Below are 23,292 nucleotides of genomic sequence, written 5' to 3'. Positions count from 1 at the left end.
AAATTCATTTCTAGTTAAGTTCTCACACTAGTTACCACAAATGTTTTAGTCTGCCTATTGGTTAACATAGTCCAGCGACCCCAAATAAAAAGTCTGAAAGTGCTATTGTTGATTGGAATCAAACACAAAAGTCAGCGTTATTCAATGTATCTTAATTAGTTTTCAACCTATAAACTGTTTTTTTTTAAATAAAAATTTAAATTTTTGGCAATAATTGACAACATTTTTCCACTGAGACCGACATTTTCTTTCCAATTGGTGACAGTTTTGGGCTCCACCTCTTTGAAGTACACTGTATTGGCAACTGTTCTAAGAAACTATTGATCCAAATTTCAACATTAAAAAAATTGTGGAATTTCCTCATCACATTATATTTTTAGTATTTCATAATAACGGCTATCATTTCAAAATTCTTTAAAACTTATTATTGCGCCTTTTTAAAATGTTAGTTTTTTTAGTATGCTTTGGCCAGAATAAAAAAAAAGTCCGTCTTCAGCTAAAAAATTGGCAGTTGAGAGGTTTAGGACATAACAAATATATAAAGGGGGAAGAGTTATGTAAGGCAATATAAAAATTTGGTAATAGAAAGTGCCCATTTTTTCAGAAAAGTCTTAATCATAACCAACAACTTTGCCGAGCATATCAAATCGATCGGAAGTCATTTTGTGTCATTAGTTCACTCATTCAAGGCCCCATACAATTTTGGCAAAAAATGGTACGTTAATAATCGACAATCCGTATCTTTTGAATGAATTTTCTGATAGTTTGGTGTCATCGGCAGGCAAAGTTGTAGGTACACGGAAAATTAATTAATTACATTTTTTTTGTACAAAAACTCTTTCTTTTGGCAAAATTCATATTTTTTTCATTTTTGATTTTTTTAATATTTTTTAGACACAAAAAACCGCAACTTTTGAGGCATACAAAAAGGAAAATAATGTTGTTGTCGAGTTTTGTTTTTTAAAGTGTTTTTTAAATAGAAATTTTACTTAACCCTCTACTGCCCAAATTTTTTTTTCGAAAATATTTATTTTTCCCGTGTTCAGGAGGTCATTTTGAGCAACTTTTGTTCTACGAAAAACTTTACTTCTCTTGTTTTATGTTTTTCTTGTTTTATTTTTAGTATTTTAATTTGCATTTATCTTGTTTAGTTTATGTTTGTTTTTGGTAGTATTTGGCCTACTCTACCATCTAATATAATTACATTTCGCCTATCTAATTTTTTCATGTTTTAACAGTCACTTTTTCAATTTTTTGCATGTTTTTCACATTTTTTGCCATAGAATCGCACCATCATCATTTAAATTGCAAAAAATGCGTAGCGGCATAGTCTGGGACACTACAAAAATTACTGCATACTTCTTTTTACTGAAAATATAGGAAATGTTAGTAAAAAACACAGCCAAAGTTGACCCCTAAAAAAATGACATTTTTAAAAACATTGGCAAAGTCACATAAAACAAGTTAAACTTCCAACCCTGAAATTTTCTAAAATTTTAAGAGTTCTTCTTTCCAATGCTTTTTAAATATCAAAAATCGGTTGGAAAATTGATTTTTGGCGATTTTTTAGATCGAAGCCCGTCTAAAGGCGGGGTTAGGTTGTAGAGGGTTAATTTTTTTTTTACTTCAGTTTTTAATGTAAATCAAATTTTTAATCCAGAAGTTCTCTACAGATTTTTTGATTAAGTGCATCGTTTTCGAAATATAGCCACGTAAAGTATAATTTTAACTAAAAAAAATCCCATTTTGTTATTTTTAAAATAGTATCTATGATTGTCCATTTCTAAAAATATTTTTTCGAAAAGTTGAGAAAACTTCTAATAAAAATTTTAATGTTAAAAAAAGACATTTGTAAAATTTTACAATAAAGAAATAAAAATATTTTAAGTATTTTGGAATCAACTCAAAAATTTCAAAAAGTAGTAAAAATGAAGATTTGCCCACATTGAAATGTTAGTTTTTTCAAGTAAAATTTTGTTTTTCCAAAAAGCACAATTAAAAAAAATCATGACAAGGTGGAAATTTTTTTGCCCAAAACATGCGGTTTTTTTGTCACGTAAAACGTATCCTATGTTTCCTTGTCTGTGCCAACCCATCGAGTATTCAAGCAAAAAGAGATAACACAGTGCTGTGTAGACCCCCTATCAATTGCCATCGGAGGAGGATTGGGGTTCGCTCAAGTGTTGCATGGGAGAAGAGGGAGGTATTTAGGAAGGGGCGATGGCTTGAGCGGATGCGGCGAACTTCACTCAGCTCCGGGGATAACTTTATTTCTTGTTTTGAAAGGGCGGATTACACGACCGAAGAATAAATAGACAAACGAACACAAACTCACTCGCACAGAAACTCACATGCCCCGCAGGATGTGTTTCTTTTCACTTTGGCACCGAGCACGTAATTTTCAGCACTCGAGGGAGTTTCCGGTCGTTGTTTAGTTGGTGAGTGTTTAAAATTAAGACCACTTAAGGGGGAAGAGTACGATTGCTTGCCTTTTTTTAAAGATTTGGCAAATAATTCGTTACTTCGTAGGCCGTTCAGTCACGTGCGCTTCGATTTGAAGCCCCTCCCCAAAACGACGATTTCCGTAATGGAGATGAGTGGCTTTCGTCATGATCCGTAAATCTCAACCCGTAAACAATCGCACAATTTAACGATGAAAATCAAAAAACGAGGACACGAGAACACGAAATCAGCATCGCAAATCAATTCGAAAGCCATTAAATCACCCTTGAAAGCCGGGTCCGTCCGAGGGTCTCCTTGAGGTCGGTCCACTTGTGAAAGAGCTTAAGCTGCGTTCCGTGGCCACGCCAAGGAACCGACATCAAAAGATTGCCGGGGGATTTTTCCGCTTTCCCTCTCTCTCTTGGAAAGGGGGAAAAGAATCAAGAACGAATAAAAGAAAAAGAAACAATTCCAAAGGAAAAAGGGTATTTGCGCGCTCGGGATGAAGAAATTCTGTAATTCAAATCAAACTCCAAAGCTCTTTCGGACGGAAAAGACCGTTTTCCCGCGTTGAGGGTGTGCGGACCAAAGATGAAAGCTTCTCCGATTTCCCCGGCACGCAAACACTGACTGTCACTGGCCGGAAAATGTGCGCGCCGATTCTGGGTGGGACGGGACCGATTGATTTTTCAAAGGAAGATTAAATAGCCATTCTTGAGAGGAGGAGGTTCGTTGGAAATTGGCGTTGATGATTGTGAGGGGAGAAAACAGAAAGTCACCTTTTTAAGGGGAAAAACCCTCCTTGTTTACTGAAAAATTACTGTTTTTTTTTAATTGGAAAATTTAAGGAAATTTGAAGAAGACCTCCCAAATCTGAGCCTTTTTCTGAACTAGGGGAATTATACCTATTCTCGTCAATTGGGTCTGTTTTGTCAATTTTGTCAACTTTCTCAACCTAGCCAATTTTGTCAATTTTGTCAATTTCGACAATTTTGACAATTTTGACAATTTTGTCAATTTTGTCGATTTTGTCGATTTTGTCAATTTTGTCAATTTTGTCAATTTTGTCAATTTTGTCAATTTTGTCAATTTTGTCAATTTTGTCAATTTTGTCAATTGTGTCAATTTTGTCAATTTTGTCAATTTTGTCAATTTTGTCAATTTTGTCAATTTTGTCAATTTTGTCAATTTTGTCAATTTTGTCAATTTTGTCAATTTTGTCAATTTTATCAATTTTGTCAATTTTGTCAATTTTGTCAATTTTGTCAATTTTGTCAATTTTGTAAATTTTGTCAATTTTGTAAATTTTGTCAATTAGGTCAAATTAGGTCGATAATAGAAATTGCGTGGGCTCCAGTGCATTCTCATCAGACGAGAATAGACTTTAAAAATATTTTCGAAAAATGCTTTCTATTTTATCAATTTTGTCAATTAGGTCAAATTAGGTCATTCTCATCAGACGAGAATAGACTTTAAAAATATTTTCGAAAAATGCTTGTATATGAAATGGAACAACTTTTGGTGAAAATCAAACTAAACAGAAATGTTCTCAAAAAGCTGCTCTACTGGTTGGTGTACTTGATTTTAGTAAATTTCAACGAACACCCCGGATTATCGAGCATCATTCAGACAGCACCACTTTTTAGTGATGGGAAAGGGTATGCTTTCCCTAGTCTAACCGCGATATGACAACTTACCGCAAGGCCTGCTATGATTTATTGTCTCCTAAGCCGCACACCAACTCTGCATGCGGCCTACCTTACCGCCGCCAGGAGAAAGGGGTTAATTAAAATTAATAATTCGAGCAGATGCCTACTGCGATGGCAGCTCGGTCGCAGACTCCTGCGATTTGACTAAAACTTTCCCGAATTTTTTTTTCAGGCGAAAATTGTAAATTTCGATCGATTCCAATTAGATTCGACGAATTCTCAGTTCGAAAAAGTGTTTCCACGAATAAGGGACACACCGAACGAAACTTTACTCAATTATTCATCACAAATTGACTTTTGCGAATTGAGCGTGCGCTCGCAGAAGGTCACGAATCCGGGCTGTTAGAGGTTAGGGTAGTTTTCCAAGTGTGGCCCGTCGCGTGGTTGGGTTTGGAAACCCGGCCTAACGAGCTGTAAATTGCCCCAAAAAACGATTTCAAACCCGAAAAAGGGATATCTCGGCGTGAAATATCCCCATTTTCGAGGGTGGCGGGGGCGGAGGTTGAAACAGACGAATTGGTATTAGCTAGGGTAGAACGAAAATCAACCGGCGAAGGGCAGGCAAACACGTCGTGTAGGGGGTCGTCGTCGGGATATTGAGTGTGGAAATAATGTGCGAAACACAAGTGGCATATTGAAACCGGCTAAATTGAGTTGGGGTTGGACTTCGAAGGGAATGGTCATGGTCATGTTGAACGAGTTGGGATCTCGGATTTTGGGGGTTTGTAACTTTGACCGAAGAATGGCAACGCGCAGTGGCGACAATGAACTTTGGTTGGATTAATTAACCCAACTCTGGTGACGGGTTTGCTGAAATGAAAATTTAGGGTTCTGTTGTAGGATTAAATCGATTAGAGGGGGTTCGACCATTCCATGTATCGTAAAAGAGGAATGGATTTTAATTTTTCACGTCCTTATCAAATTCTTTAACTTTCAACTCACGAGAAACTTCAAGCAAGCCTAACCTTAAGAGCATCGTCGTCCCCAAGCGCTTCTTGCCACAAAAAGGACACAGAATTCCGGTCCCACAACAAGAACTAAGAATTGAAAAATATGGCAACTCATAAAAGGTGAGCTCCCGTGTCGTGGTTGGTTTGCTCCAAGCAAAATTAAACTCCAGTCGCAAGGCAAGGTTCGGGTGACCAGCTAACCAACTTTAAAATCAAAAGTTTAAAATTCCATCCCCGGTCACCCTACCCTCCACACAATAAACACTTGAAAAAAATTGCATCTGTTACACAGTGTGCGGTTATTTTTGTCCAGCACAAGAAGAAGGTGAAGCAGGTCTTGAAACCCCCACCGGAGATCGCAGCAACCCGGCAGCAGCAGGTGCCACTCTCGGCCTCGAGGGTGCACACCTTCAAGGTTCGCTACCTTGCACAGCCAACTGCGTTGTTGTTGTTTGCTGGAAAAAGGAGGTATTGTTTTGTCAACTTTCACTCCCAGAAGGGCGCACAAACTGTGGACTGGTTTTTTTATATTCTTCACCTCGTCTGGAAGTCGCGCTAGAACTGGGTTTGTGGCGGAATGAAAGGACGGACTCTTTGATATACCGATGGGGATCTCCACCGGCTTAATGGATTAACTTAATAATGGTTCGCAACTAAGGGTTTTTTTTTTGCTGTTGTGTTTGCCAACTGGTACTTTTTTTTTCTTCGTCTTGTTGTTGCCTTTCATCACACCCCGCTAATAAAAGGAAGTTTGCCTTTGTTTGTCGGGTCGCCGGGGTATTGTTTCCGTTCATTGTGTGTGCGACGAAGGAATTCTGCTGCTCGAAGAGCTTTCATCTATTATGTATTAGGTGAAGACTTTTGGCAGCTTTGGGAAATTCAATTTGCATTCATTGAAAAGTGATAACCTGTGGGATTAGGAAGTTCGAGCAAGCGAGCTTTGTTTAAACTGATTAAAATAGCCAGGTTGCTACGATTGAGACATTCTCTTGACACTTTTTATTCATTTTGTTTGGGTTTGGGTTTGGGAATTCGCGGAACGCCTGATATGCATGGAATTTTAGTCTCAAGAAGTTGGGTACCGTAAACACAGAAATAAAAATATTCCTATAACTTTATTTATCATGTACCACAAGGGCTTTAGGGCTAGTGATTTTTCGTGATTTCGCGGAAGCCGTATAATTAGTGAAATTTGCCCTTGGCCGTGAAATCTGGTCAATACCGTGAAAAGCCGCGAAATTCGAAATACAATCCAGACTCGATTATCCGAAGGCCTCGGATAATCGAATCGCGGATTTTTTTTTTCGTTGCCTGATTGTTTAATTGTCGAGTTTAAGTATGACCCCTAAACTACGTTAAAGTGATTTAAAACTTTTAAATCCATGATGGCGGCCAATATGTTGGTGTTGAAATATTTAAAAAAATGCATTTTATTATTTAATAGGCAATCAACTATTCAAATTTGACTAAAATGGGGTTGCAGAACTCGAATTTGATGTTTAAAACAAGAAAGAGAAAAAAAATTGTTCGTCATTCGATTATCCGAAGTCCCATACAAATATTTAAAATGCACCGTTTTCGAGATATACACAGAAAAAAAAGATGGTATTATTCATCAGGAAATGAGATTTTGTGTCAAAACAAATTGTAATATTACATCAGAAAATGATGAATTTTCATCAGTTTCAGATAAATATTCATCAGGTAAACATTATTTTAATAAATGGCCAGGTAGCAGTTATTGATCAGCCCGCCTGTGTGCTTCTAGCAGATGCGGCGAATGAAGCTGCTGATGTAGGTAATCTCGAAAACACAAAACTTTAAAATTCGATATCTCTGGAACGAAACATATTCATTTCTGTCGATAAGTGATTCTTATGTAAAATTGGCCGAGGAACACGATGGTGAGGTCAAATAAAAAAAATAAGTTGGGGTGTTTTGAGATACAGCCGTTTAAAGTTTTCAATTGCGCAATACAGGTAGAAAAAATAAATTAATCGACATTTTGATCACGGAAATGGATTCTACGTCCAATTTCCTTCAAAATTGAGTCTAAGACCGACCTTCTAAGATTTGTTGTTCCTGAGCTATCGCCGTTTGAAACTAGGAGGTTTGGTAAAAAATCGCCAAAAAGTCGATTTTTTGGGGAGGTACAAAAATGGAGGGGGTGGTCCGATTTGGATGAAATTCGGGATTCTTGCATGTTTTGATAGTATCAACAGTTCTGCCAAATTTGAGCAGGATCGGAAAAGGGAATTTTCAAATTTGCACTTTTTCGTGCACAGTTGAGAGGGAATGACCCATTTTTAAACATTTTTTAGGTAATTATAACTCAAAAAAGAGGTAATATTCAAACTACCCAATTCTCAACATTCCAAAATTCAACTTTTATTTTAACCGTGTAGCCACTTAATAGTTCAATTTTACCTGAAAAATTTCAGTTTTTCGATTTTGTGTGTCCATGATCGATTCCTGAAAATATTTTTTTCGAAAATTTGAGAAAATTTCCAATAAAATTGACATTGAGGATTGGACCTTTGAAAACAAGAAAATCATGCAAATTATCTTTTATTCTCTAGTACCAATATCTCCAAAAACTTATGATCCTATGTTCAATACTAAAAAGTGAAACATTTGCGAAATTTTCAGATTTTTCGAAAAAAATATTTTTAAAATTTTGGAACATTTTGAAAGGGCGTTGCTACACCCAACCGGCGGTCGCATGATTGTGATACATGGCGGCATGAAAGTATATCAGAATCTGCATGGAATCTGTCCTCATGCATTTTTTGCGATATAGGGGTATGACATTTTTGCCCGTTACCGACAATTATTGACATTACCGACGGCAGATTGATTGTATTGTAGAAAAAAAATCTTAATAGAACGAGGATTGAACCATCAACTTCTAGGTTGCTGATCCGACACGCTACCACCGCGCCATGGACGCTTGATGAATGGTGAAAGACAGAGCGCGAACATAATGTTCTCTCTAGAGTGTTGCTCGGGGACGCGCCAGCATTCTATGTGTTGGTGAGAAATGCAGATCGCTGACGTGTTTACACGCGGGCAAAAATGATCTATGGGCTTGCTGCAAAAAATGTAATAAAATATAACATTTTTTGCAGCAAATCCACTGTTGCAGATTTTGAGATATATTTTTCGTTTGGGTGTATTGATATTGTTGTTGTTAATTCGTTTATTTCTGGCAGCTTTAACCTTTTGGTCATTCGCTGCCCTTAGTATTAAATATAAACTTAATTTGTTATTCTAACTTGTGTAATACTAGTTTTCTCCGTACGCTGGTCGTCGCTTGCTATCTGCTGGTTTGTTGGCCTCCAACGTTGGGCCTGCTGGGCCTTGTTACGAATATTTGTCCGAGGGGACAGGGGGTGTTCAATTCCCCTTTGTGCGTTGCTATTGAAGACTTACGACTTTTCTCAAGGTTAATTATTTTTAAAACATGTACAACAATATTTCTGTAAATTTACATTTGCTATCATGTACTAATAGGTATCATGATAAATAAATGTTTTAACACAGCGTCCAGCCGGATCCAGATCAAAATTGCTCCGATTAAGCTCAAATTCGGCTTGGGAGTTTTTTGGCCAACAAAATTAGACCCAGATATTTTTGTTTGGCGATTAGAGTTGTCCTATCTGAACAAGAATGGTCCTTAAAATTATTTTTTATAACGGTTTTCGCAGAGAAAAATTTAAAAAAAATATCTCCGGAACGGCTGAACAAATTTTAGCTCACCACGCTGCGAAAAAAAATTTGATGAGTTAGGCTTCTAATGAAAACTTAAACTTAGAAATTTTAAAAACATAGCTGAATTCAATTAAAGATCAAATGAAAACTTTATTTGCTTATTTGGAGCTCGCGAGCTCGCATCTGAAAATATTTACTTACCAAAAATGATGAATTTCTATGAACAAGATTTTGAAACATGATTTTTTAATAAAAAAAAGATTACTGATTTCGATGGAGAAGCATGGTTCTTTTGGTTCAACTGATGTACTGTGTTCCGACGCGGCGCAGAAAATGTCACGCACAAGAAGCCCCCCGCGGGATCGAGTGTGTAAAGGTCGGTCGAGGTACAGTAACCGCCGTAAAAGTACTTCTCGGGCAGACAGTGACGTTTGTGGGACGAAACGTCAAGCGAAGTGCGCGAAGATAAACAAAACGTAAACAAGAATTAAGTTGCGAGAAAGTGTCCTGGTGAAAGGTGGTGCATTAGTGCGAAAAAGGCAATTTGATTAGATTGCGAACGGGAGAAGAGTTATAAAATAGATCTTTTCTGCTGAATAATTAGTGAGTAGTTTAAAATTAGTTAAATTTCTTAAATTAATCCTAAAACACGCACCAAACAGGTGACCTCGAACGCTGCCCGCTCCGTTGGTTGGAAAACCCTGAAAAAGAAATAATTTGAGGTTATTTGCAGTAGTGTAAGTTCACAAAATTAAAACTAAGACCTGTTGAAAAAAAGAAAAATACTTACCATTATAGTTGCCCGCAAATCCGGTAGATTCTCGGTCGAGATTGTTGAAATCAGTGCTGAACTAGGGTGACCGATGTAAGTAGGAGTTGAATTATAATTGTACCTAAACCTAATGAAATAATTACAGCTTTTAGCTATCCTAACACTTAAAACTAACGGTGTTTGTCGCTGAAAAGAGCCCGAAAATCTCCCTCAACAAACTAAAAGATCGCCCGATAGGAAGGATGGACTGCATGCTGTGCACTTTTCCAAACACGGACCGGATGGTGAGCTGCTGTGTCTGCGGGTCGTGGATGCACTACGAGTGCGTCGGCGTCAACGATAGCATCGCGGCGCATAGTCGGTCGTTCTACTGCCCTCCATGCCAGAGGCCGACACCAAGACCCCAGCCACCAGTGGAAGAACCCGGCAAGAAACACGATGGCAAGGCCAAGAGTTCCAAGGCGGGGTCGAAAGCGGGATCGAAGGCGGGTTCCAAGGCAAGTTCGGTGCAGTCCGGCGTCGGCGCACGAACCAGATTGGCTCAGCTGAAGATCCAAAAGCTGGAGGAGCAGAAAAAGCTCGCGCTACAACGCCTGGAGCTGGAGAGCAAGCAGCGAGACGCGGAGATGGCTGCCAAGAAGCAGGTGCAGGAAGCGGAACTAGCGGCGTTGAAGCTACAGGTCGAAACGGAGGCGCTCGAAGAGACGTTCCGACTGCTCGAGGAGTTGGAAATCGGAGATGATGACGGCGATGGCCGAAGCGTGGCTTCGGAGCAAAGTTCGCGCAGCAAGGTGAAGAGGTGGCAGCAGAATCAGGAGGTAATGAGCTCGACGCTTTTGAGACCGACGAAGACTTCAGCTGGAACTGGTCAACAAGCGGGGAACCCGACGACATCTGGAACAGTCGCTGGTCAGGTGGGACAACCGGCCGGTGGAAACCGAACCGTTTTAGATAGGGCGTTAGACGGGATTTCCCTGAACGACACAGTAGCGCAGTCTACGTTAGGAGGTTTTATTGGGAGAGTCTCAGAGACTATAGTTTCGAAGCATGCCACTCAAAAGCCATTTGCACCGGGCACAAATATCGCGGAATCTTCTCCAAGTCCAATTAAGTCTTCTCCGACTCCCGCGAACGGGAAACCCCAACCCCCACTAGTCTGATCCAGAGTCTTCTGTCAAGACAACCAGTGTTGAATTCGGAAGTGAGTGCGAGTAGTGTTCAAGGGAACGGTCAGCAGATGAATCCAGGAGGGCAATCGCAAACTCAACCGGGTCCGCAGCAGTCAGCAGGAGGAACTACGCAGACGCACACTGGGACTGGAGGAGGGCAGACAACAGGGGGGCGACCGCAGTCGTTTACGAAGCTTCCGGGTTTGCAAGAACCGCCACGGGCAAATAGAAGCCAGGTGGACCGCAACGATGACACACCGGACTACTACGGACCGACTCCGCAACAGCTCGCTGCCAGGCAGGTGATCTCGAAGGAGCTGCCCGTGTTCACGGGAAATCCTGAGGACTGGCCGCTGTTCATAAGCGCGTACGTCAACACGACGAACGCGTGCGGGTTTTCGGATGCAGAGAATTTGGCCAGGTTGCAGAAGTATGTTCGAGGCTACGCGTACGAAAGGGTGCAAGGACGCTTGCTTCATCCGGCGGGAGTGCCGCACGCTATGGCCACGTTGGAGATGCTTTTTGGACGGCCGGAGATGCTGATTCACTCGTTGCTGCAGAAGGTGCACGACGCGCCAGCGCCAAAGCCGGACCGGCTTGAGACCTACATCGATTTCGGGTTGGCGGTTCAGCTGCTCTGCGATCATCTGGAAGCTGGAGGACACGAGGCACACCTGAACAACCCGATGCTGCTGTTCGAGCTGGTGGAGAAGCTGCCTGCGAACGCGAAGCTGGATTGGTCGCTGTACAAGGAGCGTTGCAGCCAGGTGAACCTGACGACGTTTGCGTGCTACATGTCAGCGTTGGTGAAGGCAGCCTCGGACGTAACGCTTAGCTATGGGTCCAAGCAGCAACAACAGCAGGCGCGGGTTGTGAAACTGGACAAGAGCAGCAAGGACAAGAACTTCTGCGGCGCGCACTCCTCCGAAGACGTGTCACGGACGCCAGTCAAGGAGGTTACAGAGAAGAAAGCGGCGCCGGCGTGCTTCGTCTGCAAGGACCCCAAACACCGCGTGAAGGATTGCGCCGAGTTCGGGAAGAAGACGCTGGAAGAACGTCGGAGGATAGTCGACGAATACAGACTGTGTGGCAATTGTCTAGGTGTTCACGGGAAGAAGCCGTGTCGAAGCAGCGACAAATGCGACATTGACGGGTGTCAACAGCAGCATCATGCTCTGCTGCAATATAAGCAGAAGTCGGGAGGCACGGAGTCGAAGCGCGCTGAGCAGAAGCGGGAGAAGAACGAACCGAAGGTGTCAGGAGCGAACGCGATTACCAACCATCACTACGCCGGGAAGACGGCGCTGTTCCGAATCATCCCAGTAGAGCTGCACGGGAACAACCGTACGGTGTCAGCTTTCGCATTCTTGGATGACGGATCGTCGAGGACGATGGTGGACGAGGAGATCGCCAAGGAGCTCGGCGTCGACGGTGAGGTGCTTCCGCTGTGCTTGCAGTGGACGGCGAACGTGAAGCGCACCGAATCGGAGTCTCAGCGGATCGCGCTGGAGATTTCCGGTAGCGAAGACGAGGCCAGGTTTGCGCTTAACGACGTGCGGACGGTGAAGAAGCTGGATCTGCCACGACAGTCTTTGCGGTACGCAGAACTGGCTAAGACGTTTCCACATCTGCAAGGCCTGCCGGTGAAGGACTACGCTAACGCTGCTCCACGCATTCTCATTGGGAATGACAACGCTCACGTCACGGCGATGCTGAAGGTCCGAGAAGGACAGCCTGGAGAACCGATTGCGGCGCGATCCCGACTCGGGTGGACAGTGTACGGCAAGCAGGACCATACTGCTGGACGCGTACACAGTTTTCACGTGTGCGAATGCCAGGACGACCAAACGCTGCACGATCTGGTGAAGGAGTTCTTCTCGGTTGAAAGCTTGGGTGTGGAAGCGACAGCAGGTCCGGAATCTGATGAAGTCCAGAGAGCGAACAAGATCCTGCAAGAAACGACGAAGCGGGTCGGCCAGCGATTCGAAACGGGGCTGCTGTGGAAGTACGACTGCTTCGAGTTTCCCGACAGCTATCCTATGGCGAAGCGTCGACTGCAGTGCTTGGAACGACGAATCCAGAAGGATCCGGTGATTGGCGAGAGTGTTGTGAGGCAGCTGTCCGAGTACCAGGAAAAGGGGTACATCCACAAGGCCACCCCGGCAGAACTGGAGGAAGCTGACCCTCGGCGCACATGGTACCTACCGCTAGGTGTCGCACTGAACCCGAAGAAACCGTCGAAGGTCCGCATTTTTTGCGATGCTGCCGCCAAAGTGGACGGAGTCTCGCTGAACACGATGCTGCTCAAAGGCCCGGATCTTTTGAAGACCCTTCTGCACGTGCTGTTCGGTTTCCGGGAGAAGCGAGTGGCACTTTGCGCCGATATCAAGGAGATGTTTCACCAGGTCAAGATACGGAAGGAAGACAGGAACGCTCAACGTTTGCTGTGGCGTGACGACTCAACGAAGGAACCAGAAGTCTACTTGATGGACGTCGCGACGTTCGGGGCCACATGTTCGCCATGCTCGACGCAGTTCGTCAAGAACCGGAATGCAGAGGAGCACGCGCACGACTACCCCGAAGCTGCGGAAGCCATCATCCGAAAGCACTACGTGGACGACTACCTGGACAGTGCCGATTCTGTGGAAGAGGCGACGAAGCTGGCGTTGGAAGTGAAGCACGTACACTCTCTAGGCGGCTTTGATCTCCGGAACTGGCTGTCAAACTCCAAGGAGGTTCTCGCACGGGTCGGGGAGAACGATCCTGCTCTCGAGAAGTGCATGCAGTTGGACAAGAACGACCCGATGGAGCGAGTGCTGGGAATGTACTGGAAGCCGGACGAAGACGTCTTCACCTTCACGATGACGCTAACGTTCGATGCCGATCTTCCTACGAAACGGCAAGCGCTGCGGATCGTAATGTCGCTCTTTGACCCGGCGGGATTGCTTTGCTTTTTCATCATCCACGGAAAAATCCTGATCCAAGAGGTGTGGCGAGCGAAGACCGAGTGGGACCAGAAGATTCCGGACAAGCTGAAGGAGCGCTGGATGCGGTGGATTGCCATGTTCAAGCATCTGAGCGAGGTGCGCATTCCCCGCTGCTACTTCTCGAAGTACTCGATCGCTGACATTGTGTCGCTCCAGCTGCACGTTTTCTGTGACGCCAGCGAGGAAGCCTACTCGTGCGTAGCGTACTTTCGCGCGGTGTACTTTGACGGGACTATTCAAGTAGCGCTGATCGGGGGAAAAGCTAAAGTGGCTCCACTCAAGGCATTGTCTATACCTCGATTGGAACTGAACGGTGCGGTTATCGGAGTACGGTTGCGGAAGTCGATCACGAATGGCCACAGCCTGAAGATTGACAAGACCGTGATGTGGACCGACTCGAGAACGGTGCTGGCCTGGATCAACTCGGACCATCGGAACTACCGACAGTTCGTGGCGTGTCGGGTAGGTGAGATCCTGTCGAAGTCGGACGCCGCGGAGTGGCGCCACTGTCCTGGAAAACTGAATCCAGCGGATCTGGCCACGAAGTGGGGCCCGAGGGGTCCAAGTTTCTCGCCGGATTACCCGTGGTACGGACGTTTCTTCATCCTGTCGCAGGAAATCGAGTGGCCCATGGACGTGAATCCCACAGAGGAGACGACGGAGGAAGAGTTGCGTGCCTGTCTGGTCCACAGCGAAGCGGTGACTAAGCTGACAATCGACTGGCAACGCTTCTCTGACTGGACGCGGCTGCTGCGGGCGGTGGCGTACGCTCTCCGTTACAAGCAGAACTTCGTAGAGAACTACCGGAAGCAACCGCTAACGAAGGGACTGCTAACGCAGGAGGAACTGTTGATGGCGGAGACGACGATCTTCCGGACAGTGCAGAGCGAAGCGTATCCAGACGAGGTGGCCACCTTGTCCGTTGCGCGCGGAAAGCGGACGCCGAGACGTCAGGTGGAGCTGGAGCGAACCAGTCTGATCCGGAAGCTGTCGCCGTTCATGGACGAAGCGGGAGTGATTCGGTCGGATTCTCGGATTTCCGAAGCTACGTTTGCGTCGCACGACACTCGGTTTCCGATTATCCTACCGAAAGGCCATCAGGTGACGAACGTGCTGCTGTTTTGGTATCATCGGAAGTTTCTTCACTCCAACGGCGAAACGGTCGTGAACGAAGTGAGACAGCGATTTTTCGTATCCATGCTGCGTACGGAGGTGCGAAAAATTCCAAAGAACTGTCCACTGTGCAAGCTGAAGCGAGCGATGGAAGGGAAAACTTTGGCTATCCCACGCATGGCCCCACTCCCTGCAGCGAGGCTGCAGGCCTTCGAGCGGCCGTTTTCCTGCACCGGTATCGATTACTTCGGACCAATCGCCGTACGAGTGAATCGCAGCACGCCCAAGAGGTGGATCGCATTGTTCACGTGCCTCACTACCCGTGCCGTGCATCTCGAGGTGGTGCACACGCTGACAACCGAGTCCTGCAAGCAAGCAATTCGGCGGTTCATCGGACGCAGAGGAGCGCCGGCGGAGATACGGACCGACCGGGGAACGAACTTCGTAGGGGCGAACAACGAGCTGCGACTGGAGATGAACAAGCTGGACGGCCAACTGGCGGAAACGTTCACCAACACCAACACGCGATGGGTTTTCAACCCGCCAGCTGCGCCCCACATGGGAGGCGCTTGGGAGCGGTTAGTGAGGTCGGTGAAGACGGCGTTGGCAGCGATGTACACCTCCAGGGTCCCAAACGAGGAGACTTTGGCGACTCTGCTGGTGGAAGCAGAGAGCATCGTTAACTCAAGGCCGCTTACGTTCATCCCACTGCAGTCGGAACAGCAAGAGGCTCTGACGCCAAACCACTTTCTACTACTGAGCTCACGCGGAGTGGTTCAGCCCCCGAAGACGTCGATGGAACCGAAGCTGGCATGCAGAGGAGATTGGCAGCTTTGCCAAGCGATGCTGGATCAGTTCTGGCGGCGTTGGATCCGCGAGTATCTCCCGACGATTGCTCGCAGAACAAAGTGGCTGGAGGAGGCAATGCCGATTGAGGTAGGCGACTTGGTGATCGTGGTGGAGGAGAAGGTACGGAACGGCTGGATCAGAGGACGAGTAGTGGAGGTCAGCCCTGGACGAGATGGGAGAGTACGAGATGCGGTGGTGCAGACGGCGGACGGTTTCATACGACGACCGGTTGCAAAACTTGCGCGCTTGGATCTGCAAGGGTGTAAGCCTGAACCGGAAGTTTCGGACCAGCTTAACGGGTCGGGGAACTGTTCCGACGCGGCGCAGAAAATGTCACGCACAAGAAGCCCCCCGCGGGATCGAGTGTGTAAAGGTCGGTCGAGGTACAGTAACCGCCGTAAAAGTACTTCTCGGGCAGACAGTGACGTTTGTGGGACGAAACGTCAAGCGAAGTGCGCGAAGATAAACAAAACGTAAACAAGAATTAAGTTGCGAGAAAGTGTCCTGGTGAAAGGTGGTGCATTAGTGCGAAAAAGGCAATTTGATTAGATTGCGAACGGGAGAAGAGTTATAAAATAGATCTTTTCTGCTGAATAATTAGTGAGTAGTTTAAAATTAGTTAAATTTCTTAAATTAATCCTAAAACACGCACCAAACAGGTGACCTCGAACGCTGCCCGCTCCGTTGGTTGGAAAACCCTGAAAAAGAAATAATTTGAGGTTATTTGCAGTAGTGTAAGTTCACAAAATTAAAACTAAGACCTGTTGAAAAAAAGAAAAATACTTACCATTATAGTTGCCCGCAAATCCGGTAGATTCTCGGTCGAGATTGTTGAAATCAGTGCTGAACTAGGGTGACCGATGTAAGTAGGAGTTGAATTATAATTGTACCTAAACCTAATGAAATAATTACAGCTTTTAGCTATCCTAACACTTAAAACTAACGGTGTTTGTCGCTGAAAAGAGCCCGAAAATCTCCCTCAACATACTGTAAACCGGGGTGACACTGATAGGATTTTAATTTATTTATGGAATATTTTCCAATTGGTAAGGTTTTTCTTAAGATTACTATTTTTAAACATGTATTAGGGTAGGCCACACAAAGTGCATGCACTACTTTTGATGTAAAGTTTTTTCAATAGTGTTTAAAAAAATAACTGCATTGAAAATTCTTATTATGAATTCCGGGATGACTTTGATAGTCATAATTATTCTTGTAGAAATAAGGATTAATGTGTTCAAATTTTATGTTTACGTCAAATGTACCATCACTAAGGTGTCTGATACAGCTGTTAAGAAAAAAAATCAATGGTTATAAATTGTTAACAAAGTTTATAAGCTTTTTAACAAAATACACATAAATTTTAGGTAAAATTGCTGAAAAGTCAAAATTTTGCCTAAAATTCGTTAAAACTAGTTTTTTTTTTAAATAAAATTATCGAATCATATGACATAATCAATCATAATCAATCGAAGCAAGAATCAAAAGTTTTCACATTAAATATGACATTTGTTCTACTGAAAATGCCTATAAATTGGGAGATTTTTTCAAATTATGTTTCAAAAACACATAATATTAATTATTTACAAACTTATTTTACGTTCTCCTAGTGGAAAATTGTTCAAAGAATCCGAAAATGCATTCCATTTTCCGATTCGAAATCATGTTCATTGGGAAAATCATGACACTTTCAGAATATAAAAATAATTCTATTAATCAACATTTTCTTAATTATAGTTAACTCATATTATAAACTTTTCAAAATTTTATGAAAACTTCTTCTAAGAGTACTTTGAACACTTCTCTACCACGGTCAGAATGATTCCATACCATTCCGTACGTATTTAATTTGTACTCTTCATTTTTCGGAAAAATCTCAAACCTATCAAAGTCACCCCGGCTATCAACGTCACTCCGTTTTACGGTACCGAAATCCAATTTTGTTTCCTCAAAAAATCATGTCTCAGAATCCAGTTATTGGATGTTCACAATTTTTTGATGCTTTTTTAATGTGCTTTTTGTGATAATCGCCAAAAAACATTATTTTTTGAACCACCCTACTTCGGATAGGACGGGTCTAATTAGTTTGGCCAAGGAACTTCCATGCCAATTTAAAGCCAAACCGTAGAGCTCCAGACACCTTCAAAACGACAATTTAAAATTTTATACGACTTTTCCAAATGTTAGGCTAGATTATTGAAAATTATGATTTTTGAAAAAAAGATGGTTTTTTGGAAATTTTACCATCCTAACATAGCGTAGGTCGCCCTAACGGTCAAACAAAAAAATACGTATGTTATTATTTCTACCAGGACACCCATAGTTCAAAATCCGAGCTTTTTTGTTTTCGGCCGTGCTGTTTCACATTTTGGTGTCTTAGCTAATTAATCGAGATTTTTAAAGATTAAAACCAAGTTTGAGTTAATTCTTGTTTCGAAATAAAAAAGGAGATTTCAGTTAAATCTTTTGTGAAAACGCAGTTACTTTTTCGAGATTTGGAACCTGTTCACCCCCCAAAAAGCTCATCAATGACATCACGTACCTCAGTTTTGGAAGAGAGATGAACTCCAAAGAACGAAAGTATACTTGCAAAAGAAGCAAATGCAGACAAAGTTTTGCCACCTTCTTTTCCGATGTACACTCCCTTCCCCGAGAATTATGGGTCTCACGGCATCATCGTCATCATCGCCACACCACTTGAAACACTTGATAAATTAATTTAGCGAGCCATAATTTGCAAGCGAGCGTCTTTTTGGTCTCGTGTCACAAATGACACTAATGACGATGGGGGTGGTGTTAAGTTTATCTTCTTTACTTTATTGGTGATAAATGTTTGGAAATATTCAACCACCTTGATCCTACCCCTGCCTCACCAGAATTTTCCAAAATCGATAGGCCAGACACACAAAGTTCCAAAACTGCTGTGAACCGCGTGGTGCGGTGCGATGCATGCTGCATACCAACAGGCGCGCAACCATTCCCTCTGCATACAAATCGATTGGCACGCCATTTTTCGCTTTTTTCAATTGACAACCGTTTACTGTTAGCGCGCGCGACGAGCAGGATTTTTCAAACACATGTGAATTTGTCACGCGGTGATAAATCGATTTTTTGCTGCTTCTTTTTTTTAGTTTTGAGTCGATTTGCATGTCGCGCTGGGTCATAAAGGTTGTTTAGAACACCAGTAACAGCTGCGTTTTTGCGAGATAAATTGAAAGCAATAATTTTAGCGAGGACACCAACCAACACGTTTATTTTACCCTGCCGAGACACAAACCTAGCCAGACTCGACTCGATGGCGCCGATTGGTCTCGCGTCTGGGACTCGAAAGTGAGCAACAAATAAGTTGGCAAGAAAAGAAAGCAATACAGCAATGGCTTCTGGCATTGAACTGCAGACGGAATTTCCAATAACTTTGTGCATATATCACTGGTAGCTGTTCGAATTTCCATAACAAAAAAAAAGAGAGCAGAATCATTCTCTCGACGGTACACATGTTGTCAATAGCTTCGATGAAGAGTAGCTGCTCCCAATATCGGTTACAGCGATGACCTCCCCCAACCCCCTTTGGTTCAGGTTTTCAGTTCAGATCAAAAAACAAATAATGCCGTTTATGAAAAAGTTATGACTTTTGAACGAACGTTCTTTTTTTGCCCCGAAATGTATGCAACACGGCACAGCATGCGTTCGTGTCCAGGCTGCCTGGTTGTTGTTGTTGTTGTTTTGCAGCACTTTTTTATGGCGCGACCTCCGAACGTAAAAATATTGATGAGGGTTGTTTTGCACTCACACACACAGTTTAGGGCAGGCAAAGTTTGCTGGCAGGATTTTTATTGGCGTTTGCGGCTTTTTTGTGGTCCTCACTCTCTTGCTTTCTATTGTGCGGTTTTTGTCGAGTTGCCAATAGAAAAGTGTGGGAAGTCCCCCGAAAAAAAAGGATGACCATAATGGGGAGGTTTTTTATGGCGATACATGAAAATAATTAGATTATATTAGGATCCATGGTGGTGTAAAACGATCGCGTAAGCTTTTTTATGAGGGAAATTCGCTTCGCTGATTGTCCGTGGGATGGTTTGCTCATCGAAGTAGACGGTGCGGCGCCATTATGGTTGCACTTGCTATAAAATATTTTAAACGTCATTGAGTACACGCCAAATTGAAATCAACCTAGGTTGTTTTTCAACAAAGTTTTTTGACGCAACACAAAACAAACTTTGCCTGACCTTTTTCTTCTTCAATTTAATTACTTTTCCCCAAAATCATAAAAAGCTGAAAAAAAGTTCTCAACTTTTTGACCTATCAAAGTTTAATCTCATCCTTTTCCAAGGCCGCCTTTGTTTTTGCCAGGTTACTACGGTTTCCTCTAGGATGATGAACGCAGCGAAACTCGAAAAAATCACTGCCCTGTTAACCTCCCATTAAAATCAGTTCCTTTGCAAAAATTTTCCTCGAGTCTACCTTTTTTTTTCTTCCTCCCAGCCAAGGATCATCACTTTATTCCTCTCATCACCGCGCGTATCCTGCTTAAATCATCAAGTTTTTTTCGCTCTTCTTTTTGTTCTTTTAAAAGTTTTTCCTCCTTTTCAAACCACGTTGAAAAAAAAAGCAAAAAAAAAGTCCAACCTTATATATTTTACCTTTCTCGATTCAGGAAAGGGATTTTTCTTCCTTCGAACGAAGAAAAAAAAAAAGTATGACGATTCAGCATAAAATATTCACAAAGGCCTCCTTTTCCTTTTCGCACTTCCTGTCACCGAGAAGGATGCCACTTTCTTTTTTTTTCCTCCTCCCTCCCTTCAGGAATGACAGTGCGTGAAAAGTCAAGAAAATATTCTTCTTTTTCCCACGCGGCTTGCTGCGTTTCTTCCGTCCGACCGGGGGAAAGGTGACGACGGCTTTTTGACCACCGTCTTGAAACGGGCGGAAAGGTCTTTAAATATTGCTTTAAGAATCGTTACGGTGGTTTTAGATCAGTTTCCTGAGGGTCTCTATATAATTTTATTGAAAAAAAATCGATCTTAAAATTTTCGAGTTTTCCTTGTTTTCTCTCGATACCAAATGAAAATTTCTATGATATACCTTTTTTTAATTATTTTTTTTGTAACTAGAATTACGCAAAAAAACTAGATTCTGTGAAATGTAATCCGTTCTCAGAGTCCTCTCTGCGGCAAACACAACACAGTAGGGCTGGTCGATTTAACCCTCTACAACCCAACCCCGACTTTAGACGGGTTTCGATTTAAAAAATCGCCAAAAATCCATTTTTTAACCAATTTTTGATTTTTTAAAAGCATTGGAAAGAAGAACTCTTATATTTTTAGAAAATGTATGGGTTGGAAGTTTTACTTGTTTTATGTGACTTTGCCAATGTTTTTAAAAATGTATTTTTTTTATGGTCAACTTTTGCTGTGTTTTTTACTTACATTTCCCATATTTCACTACCAAAAACAAACATAAACTAAACAAGATAAATGCAAATTAAAATACAAAAAATGAAATGAGAAAAACATAAAACAAGAGAAGTAAAGCTTTTCGTAGAACAAAAGTTGCTCAAATGACCTAATGAACACGGCAAAAATAAAAAAAATCGAAAAAAAATTTGGCCTGTAGAGGGTTAAATTTTCTTATTAATTTTCGGGTGTTCTCGTAGTACTGCACTTATTAATATTGATAAGAAAAGTGGGGCGTATTCTGATCATAAGACTTTCAGCACGCATTCATCGGTCTGTGTTAGATTAGATTAGATTGAATTAGTTTAGATTAAATTAGACAAGATTTTTATTAGATCAGATTAGATAATTTTTGTATAAGAAAAGATTTGAATATTTTTTTTTATTAAATTAGATATGATTAGAATAGATTAGATTAAAATAAATCATATTAGATCAGTTTGGATTATATTAGATTAGACTATATTCGATTAGATTAGAATAGGTAACCAGGATTGCGCGTTGTCAATATTGAAGGGACCGTCGAGAGCGGGAGTTATCAAATTATAGAACAAAAAATCAAAGCAATCTATTTGAAGGGACTGAAAAATTTATTGACAGCTGGAGAAATATTGGTATCGAGAAGATCGACAGCCAGAGAGTCCACTGTATTCAGTAACTGAAAATGTTATCTTTTGAGTTATAACACAAATGTCGTAAAAATTCCTTAAGCTTGGATTTTTTTTAACAAATTGCAATTTTGCGAAAACGTTACGATAAAATTTATTTTTTCAGACCATTTTTGACTTAATTTCCAGATGAAGAATAAAATTTATAACCAACATGAATTCATTTTTTTCATGATGTATCCTCTTAAAAGAGATTGTTTCTATAAAACGTGACTTTTTGCCAATAAAAAAATGTAATAAAGCTTGACCAACTATGAGTTTTTTTTTAAATCAGAAAATTTCCTATAAATTTAAATTTATGGTTTTTAAATATTTTTAACTCGAATGATAAGATTTTTTTTTTAATATTTGATAATTTAACGGTGCACATCAACCAGAGCTTTTGCACTCTGATTTTTGTTCCAAACATTTTGATATCTTCAAAACTACGGGATCTTTTGATATATTTTTTTATTAATTCCTAGCTTTTAATTCCATAAACATTTACAACAAATTTTCTCAATATTTTTAATCCAATTATTTCAGAGTTGGGTCCGTGAGCTTAACAATTTTAGAATAAAAAGACAACAACTTCCTTAGTAAATGTGTACCTTTAATGAATTTTATATGAAATGTTATACACGTTTTGACAATTTTTGACACGAAAGGAAACATAACTATTTCTAAATATTTTAGGTACCAAATATTTCAGTCATTTTGAAAGTAGAAATTTTTATTATTATTTTTAAGGTTTTTATTTTAGCTTATGATTTTAAAATGCTCAACACATTTTTACAAGCTTTGACATGACAGAAAACAAAATTATTTTTAAATATCTTAAATATCAAATATTTTTCAAGAGTTAGTTAGTTGATAATTATTTATAAAAAAAAAGAAAAAAATAAGCTGTTGAGCTGTGATCAATAAATCGAAGTATTCCTTGAAATTTTACTAAAACCAAGTACACCAACCATCAGAGCAGCTTTTTGTAAACATTTCTGTTAAACTTAGCTATTAAAAAAATATCCCAACTCCTTTTCTAAGCATTTTACAAAAATATTTTCAAAGTCTATTCTCGTCAGACGAGAATCCACTGTAGTCCCCGCAATTTCTATTATCGACCGAGTGCTTACAGATTTGACGAGAATAGGTCAAACGTCAAGTGACTTAGGGCGTTTGTTCTTCTTGATAGCGCTTGCTAATTAATAACATGTTTCGGGATTATTTTTCACGTGAAAAGCTAAAGCATGTGCAAGAGAATATATTGCCGGTAGTTGGGAGCAATTTTATATCCTGAGAGCTGTGAAAACGTTAGCGCAAGTTAAAAGATTGTTATGGCGACATTCGTTAAGCGGTTGAGCTCTCATCTTGTGGTGGCAATCAAAGTGAAATTGTCTACTAGAATGCTTTAACGTGAAATCCAAGATGGCGACCAATATGGCGAATGAAGAATATTTCAAAAAATCTTAAACAAGACATCACCATCAAACTAA

General features: G+C 41.6%; 2 protein-coding genes and 1 long non-coding RNA gene across 3 annotated transcripts in view; 2 read left to right on the top strand and 1 right to left on the bottom strand.

Moving 5' to 3' along the window:
* LOC6052276 (proteoglycan 4) overlaps positions 1-23,292 on the top strand; it is a 176,572-nt gene that overhangs the window by 53,472 nt on the left and 99,808 nt on the right. The window lies entirely within an intron of this gene.
* On the top strand, positions 9,140-10,811 carry LOC119765419 (actin cytoskeleton-regulatory complex protein pan1-like). The gene is made up of 2 exons (XM_038249226.1): positions 9,140-9,415; positions 9,475-10,811. The coding sequence occupies exon 2, from the start codon at positions 9,827-9,829 to the stop codon at positions 10,742-10,744; it is 918 nt and encodes a 305-aa protein (XP_038105154.1). The 5' UTR covers positions 9,140-9,415; positions 9,475-9,826; the 3' UTR covers positions 10,745-10,811.
* LOC119765420 lies at positions 9,656-16,540 on the bottom strand. Its single transcript, XR_005276710.1, has 3 exons — positions 16,490-16,540; positions 16,355-16,400; positions 9,656-9,711 (listed from the first exon to the last, which is right to left on the bottom strand). It is a non-coding gene; the product is annotated as an uncharacterized LOC119765420 (long non-coding RNA).

The sequence above is a fragment of the Culex quinquefasciatus genome, chromosome 1 (genome assembly GCF_015732765.1).
Source record: "Culex quinquefasciatus strain JHB chromosome 1, VPISU_Cqui_1.0_pri_paternal, whole genome shotgun sequence".
NCBI classification, from domain to species: domain Eukaryota; kingdom Metazoa; phylum Arthropoda; class Insecta; order Diptera; family Culicidae; genus Culex; species Culex quinquefasciatus.
Note: the sequence above shows the minus strand (reverse complement) of the source record. Positions and strands in the feature narration are given on the sequence as shown.